Source organism: Eurypyga helias, unplaced genomic scaffold (genome assembly GCF_000690775.1).
Source record: "Eurypyga helias isolate BGI_N326 unplaced genomic scaffold, ASM69077v1 scaffold29821, whole genome shotgun sequence".
NCBI classification, from domain to species: Eukaryota; Metazoa; Chordata; class Aves; order Eurypygiformes; family Eurypygidae; genus Eurypyga; species Eurypyga helias.
Window position 1 is genome coordinate 15,754 of NW_010233278.1, and position 5,630 is coordinate 21,383.

Here is a 5,630-nt window from a genome sequence, read left to right on the forward strand (position 1 = left end):
AGACAAGGCAATTTAGAAGTTAGAACTTCAGATGTAACTTTTCAGTCAGTTCTCCTATGTACCCATTCCTGTCAATGGCTTTATAAAGCAAGCCTGGAGAGACTGGAAAAGAAATCCAGGCCTTCCAGTCTGTGCATATCAACTTTAAGGGGTCCAAACCTGTTATTAGGAACCTGTTATTGCTCTGCCTATTTAACTAGAAGATATTTTAAAAGTGAAATTTGTTTTCGATTGACTTATAGCAGGGGTTAATTTACAGTATTAATTTACATTTTTGGCCATAAACAAGCTGTATAATGGAGGTTAAAAGCCCATGACTTTGTGGAAATACCAAAAAGGTTGATATTTATGTATTCAAAAAGGAGGACTCAGAAGAGAGGGTTTCTTTCAAATAATCAAGACTGTTGCTTTTTACGCTAACGCGTAACTAATGTGCCACAGTTTATCAGCTCATCAAGTTTGTATTCAAGTTGTAAACAAGTCCTTGCAGTGAGAATGTGTGTAGGCTTTTCCTTATATTAACCGACAGTTCTAACACCATGCTTTCATAAGGTTTGATCCAAGAATACGGAAATTAGTGAGTCTTTCCATTGACTTAGTGGGTTTTGGATCAGGCACATACAACTCTTTTGTATGAAGTTAGGACCTCACCAAATGAGATACATGTAACAGCTCTTGTTTTTTTGAGCATAGCCAGTCTTCATTTTGATCAAAAAAATGTGGAGATAAGAATCGTTTTCATGTAAGGCATGAAAATCTTCACTATGTTTTTCTCTTCTCTGCCCTTTTATTCAGCTACTTGTACCATTTAAAATGTTGGCTGAGAGACTGATTTATCACTCTCATCACTCCCTGGTTGTGATTTGTTGGGCACAGCAATGCAGAATCCCTTTGAGAAATATTGCAGAGATGTGAGTAGAAGCAATCTTGCAAGGGGTTAATGCTGTAATCTTTTTCTAGCCTGTTTATAATCCCAACAGAAGGCCAGTAACAGAAGAGGGTGGATCTAAAAAAGTACCAGAGGGGATGTGTGTGCATGTGCATGTGGGTGCATACGTGTGAGTGTGTATGTGCACGCACGCTCCGTTCTTCTGAACTGCCTCGTGTGCCCGGGGAATAAATCTTGTTCAGCCTGAACAGGACTCTGTGTGCTGGGTGTTCCTGACGGGGAGTTAGGAGAGCTTCCTTGCACAACTGCCTCTCTCGTATTCCTCCTGAAGATTTCATTCAGAAATGTATTTGTTTACTGAAGGAACGGGCAGATAGTTACAAACCCACCCTCTTCTTCATCAAAGCTAACCTGTGGATACTGAAGAATGGAAATAGTTGATGCGAGCTTCCTCGGGAACGGCAGCAATATTACTGTTTTCCTGTGCGATATCATCTTGGAAAATGACACTTTTTTCTGTGTGGAGGATCCACCTTATCCTTCTCGAGGTATGTATAGAAAATGGATTTTTTCAGGCAGCTTTAGATCTAGCTGGAAGTAGAGATACTATGGAAAGAAACAGATACACAAGGCTTTTTCTGAGAGGGAGTGCAAAATCAACTGCTTGCTGATAAATTAGGATGAGAAATAGGCAGGAAAGAATTTACAGTGTGCTGGTTTTCCAAGCTAAAAATTCAACTAGAAAATCTGGATGCAAAGGAAAGGTAAACCAGTAGCACTTTGGGGCACAGACTGTAAATAGCTCTGCAAAGGACCTGGAGAAACATGGTTTTTACTCTTTGAGCAATTAAATAACAAGGGAGTTATCTGATACTGTGCATGAAAGTGATTAAATATGAAATTAGAGCTCTCTGAGGGTGAAAAAAATAATTTATGTATTAAAATATTTTTGTTTGCTGTATCATTTCTTAATTCTGCATAAAGGAGGAACTCCCAAAGTGAGTGCGTGGTGCACACTAAGTATTGTGAGAAGAATGAGCTTTTAAGAAGTTGTATTTGACTCTCCAAATATACATTGTATTGCATGTATTGTGTTTTAATGTTGCACAATTCAGATAGATCAGAATAAGTTCAAGAATTTCAGAGCTTGCCCTGGTTTTGCATTGGTGTAAAGACATAAACCTTAGTAAAACTGATTACAGAAAAGCTTTTTTTATCTTTTGGTTAAAGGATGAGGCATATCATACTAGTCTAGGAGCTGTATGCTGCATAACTTGAGTCTTCTTTGTGACAATTTTCAGATTTGCATCAGATAATTCGGATTCTGCTGTATTGTTTAATATTTCTGCTCAGCGTTTTGGGGAATATTCTGGTAATTACAGTGCTGATAAGAAACAAGCGGATGAGAACAGTCACCAATACATTTCTGCTGTCACTAGCAGTCAGCGACCTGATGCTCTGCCTTTTCTGCATGCCATTCACCCTCATTCCCAACCTGCTGAAAGACTTTATTTTTGGTAGCGCTGTTTGCAAAACTGCCACTTATTTCATGGGTAAGTCTTGGAAGTTGATACTTATTTTGAAGACTGACAATGAGATAGGCAAGAAGGTCATTAAAGGCCAGTGAAAAGCTGATTGCTTCTATCTGCCACTGAAGAGTTACCAAAATCATGAAGGAAAAACTTTGTAGTGCAAATCTTCATGGTTTTGGTTTCCTCAGAGTGATCCAGCAAAACACAGAGGCACCACTTAATTTTATCAACACACAGAAGTGCTTAGGTGGGTCAGGTTAAATGACAAGTATGTTACACGGCCAAGCTTTAATGAGGAACCTGGCACATCGGCTTGCTTACCCCTCACTGGCAGGGGTAAGGTGTTAGCAGTGTTCAGACCACCCGTCAGAAATGACAGGGTTGTACAGTCCTCACTAAGGGCAGATTTTTGCTCACAGATTTTTGGTAGCAGTGATACCTGAAAAAAAAAATAAAAGGCCAAAGTAGGTATCATTTGCGGCATTGGAAGTTAGAGCAAGCCCTTTTTGACAACAGACCAAGTGTGATCAGAGCTCACCAGGAGACCACAAAATACAGATAGAGGTTTTAGAGGCTGACTTCAAGAAGCACCACTTTTCTATGCCTTGCCATACCCAATTTGGTTGTGGAGCCAGGAGTTTCAGAATGCCTGGATTTTGTACATCTCTCTATGCGATTTTCTCTAACTTCCAATGCTTCCTGCGCCTTTGTTTGTTTCTTAAAAAAAAAAAAAGACAGAAAGGAAAATATTATGTAAAGTTTGTGCCACTCTGGGAGATCCTGGGTTAATTACAGCAACCTTAGGTCCCCTTTCAACTCGTGCCCTTGAGAACTTGATGTAATGTGAAAGTACACACCTAAAGTGTGCGAATGGGAAATCAACATCTTTTTGTAGATAAAACCAATAAAACTAAAGGCCATGTTTATACAATTATAATGGATTGCTGCCATAAATACCATAAAAAAAATACTGAAGCATTGTCATCTTTCTCTTATTTCACGCTGTGAAAATTACTTTCTAAAAAAAATCATGAAATATTTTCAAATATCAAGTTTTTCATTTTGAAGGGGTTTTATTTTAAGAATCAGAATATAGAACTTTCCCATTAGCAATTCAGGTTAACAGAAGCTTCTATTGACAGCCATCCATTGAATCACCTATGTCCTTATCTCTCATTTTAAGGTGTAGGAAGACTCATTTTAAATTACAGATAATTTGTGCAAAGCAAGCTGTAAACATGCTGGCATTTTCTATTCTGACCCACATTAGAACATTCACAAAGACTATTACATGAAAGCTCATTCACTGAAAGAAAAATCTGTGATAAAGTTAAGAAAAAATATTTATATTCTTGCAGTGATAAGCTGGGGCACCTCAGTGACCGAAATGCAGATTGCTGCATTATATTTTATAATATATGAGCAGGAGAATTTAAGGGCACTTGAAGGACAAAATTCAGCTTCATGGCTTCATTTCTCCTGCTTTGTAACTCCATTAGCATCTAATTAAAAAAAAGTAATAACACAATTAATTCTCTTGAATGAGAAAAACAGATCACCAGTCAAGCAAGAAACAAAAATTAAAACAATAGAAGAGGGACTATGAACTTCTGTGTTAAAAGTGTAATTAACAGCATAATCCCTCTGATTTCAAACGCGTGTTTGAAGTTCAGTGCCATCACTGGAGTGTATAAACCACAGTAGCAAAGAGAAGAGTTAGGAGGAAAAGTGTCTTCTTTCCATGTTCTCAGAATTTCATGGTTTGACAGAATGAATCTTTTCTCTTGGAATTCTGGAGTTAGAGAAGCACAGAGCAGGAACATCAGTCTGGAGACTTAGACCCATTGCCCACACACTCTTCACTGACCTAATCAGTATGATATTTATAAATATTTTAGCTTATAAATAGTTTGCTACATTTTAAACTTTATATATGCATACAGAAAGTTGGCAAGACTATTTAAAAATAATATGAATATTTATACCAAAAGAATAAACTTTTTCTTTATCTTATGCCTTAGGTGTCTCTGTGAGTGTATCTACATTCAACCTGGTTGCCATATCTCTGGAGAGATACAGTGCCATTTGCAAACCTCTGCAGTCCAGGGTCTGGCAGACAAAATCCCATGCCTTGAAAGTGATTGCTGCTACCTGGTGTGTTTCCTTTGCTATCATGGCACCATACCCAATCTACAGCAAACTGGTACCTTTTACCAAGTATAACAACACCACAGCAAATATGTGTCGGCTCCTCTGGCCAAGTGATGTCATTCAGCAGTCTTGGTAAGACATAACTGACCGTTAGCAGATGCATAATTATCTGGTGGAAAACAGGATTTCATGGTAGCATTAAGCCTATTGAAAATCAAGTATTAACCTTCAGCAAACATTTGCACTTCTATCATGCTTATTGGAGAAGTAAAAAAAAAGATAATCATATTTTTAAGCTGCTTACATTTTGTCACTTGTATGACTTTTCCCTTGTCGTAGGAATGATACCCAACATGGCAATGATTCTCACACTGTGGCCTGCTAAGCCCCTACTGTCACTGTAAAGAAAGCATCTGTCACTCTTCAAGTAGGAATACTGCTTTCACTCATAAGTAAACAAACATTTTCAGAGAAATCCTTGATTAAGCTTTGAAAGTGTCCGTTTGTGTGCAGAATATGAAAACTTGCAGAGATTGCAAATGCCCTTCCTGAGAACTGAACTCGTCTGGTCACTTATAGGGAGTAGGGGCAGTGAGATGAGGGGAGAGACAGTGCTCCAAGTCCTACACATCCAGACAGAGTAAGTAAACAATAGCACTCTCAAGGAGCAATATTATTGAGACACTGTGTCCTTGCACGGTGACTGAACACTTTAACTGCCACGGAGAAGAAGTAAGGATTTTTGGATGCTGAAGGTCAGCTGGAAGCAGGAACAAGATGAAAGTATGCACCACTTCGGTACACCATATCCACAAACCTAGAAAATCTGTATTAATGCTGTCGGTAGTTTCAGGTATTTGCCAGTAGGAATACAGGGAGGCTGCAGGGTGAAATTGTCTTCTCCATGATGTCTCTGCAGATTCCTAGGTGCATTAGTGAGTTTGCACCAGATTCCCATGGAGCAGAAGAGATGTAGGCTCATGGATGTGTTTTAACAGAATGGTTTCCCCAGCTTGTAGCCACATTAGAGGAGCTGCCTCTATCCACCAGGGTCGTGA

At 38.7% G+C, this 5,630-nt stretch overlaps 1 protein-coding gene across 1 annotated transcript; it reads left to right on the forward strand.

The window, feature by feature from the left end:
- Positions 1–1,157: 1,157 nt before the first annotated feature.
- On the forward strand, positions 1,158–4,704 carry LOC104517131 (cholecystokinin receptor type A-like; the record flags this gene model as incomplete). The annotated part of the gene is made up of 3 exons (XM_010161695.1): positions 1,158–1,437; positions 2,191–2,442; positions 4,443–4,704. Coding segments are annotated over exons 1-3 (635 nt in total), but the record flags the coding sequence as incomplete, so codon positions are not given.
- Between the last annotated feature and the right edge of the window lie 926 nt (positions 4,705–5,630).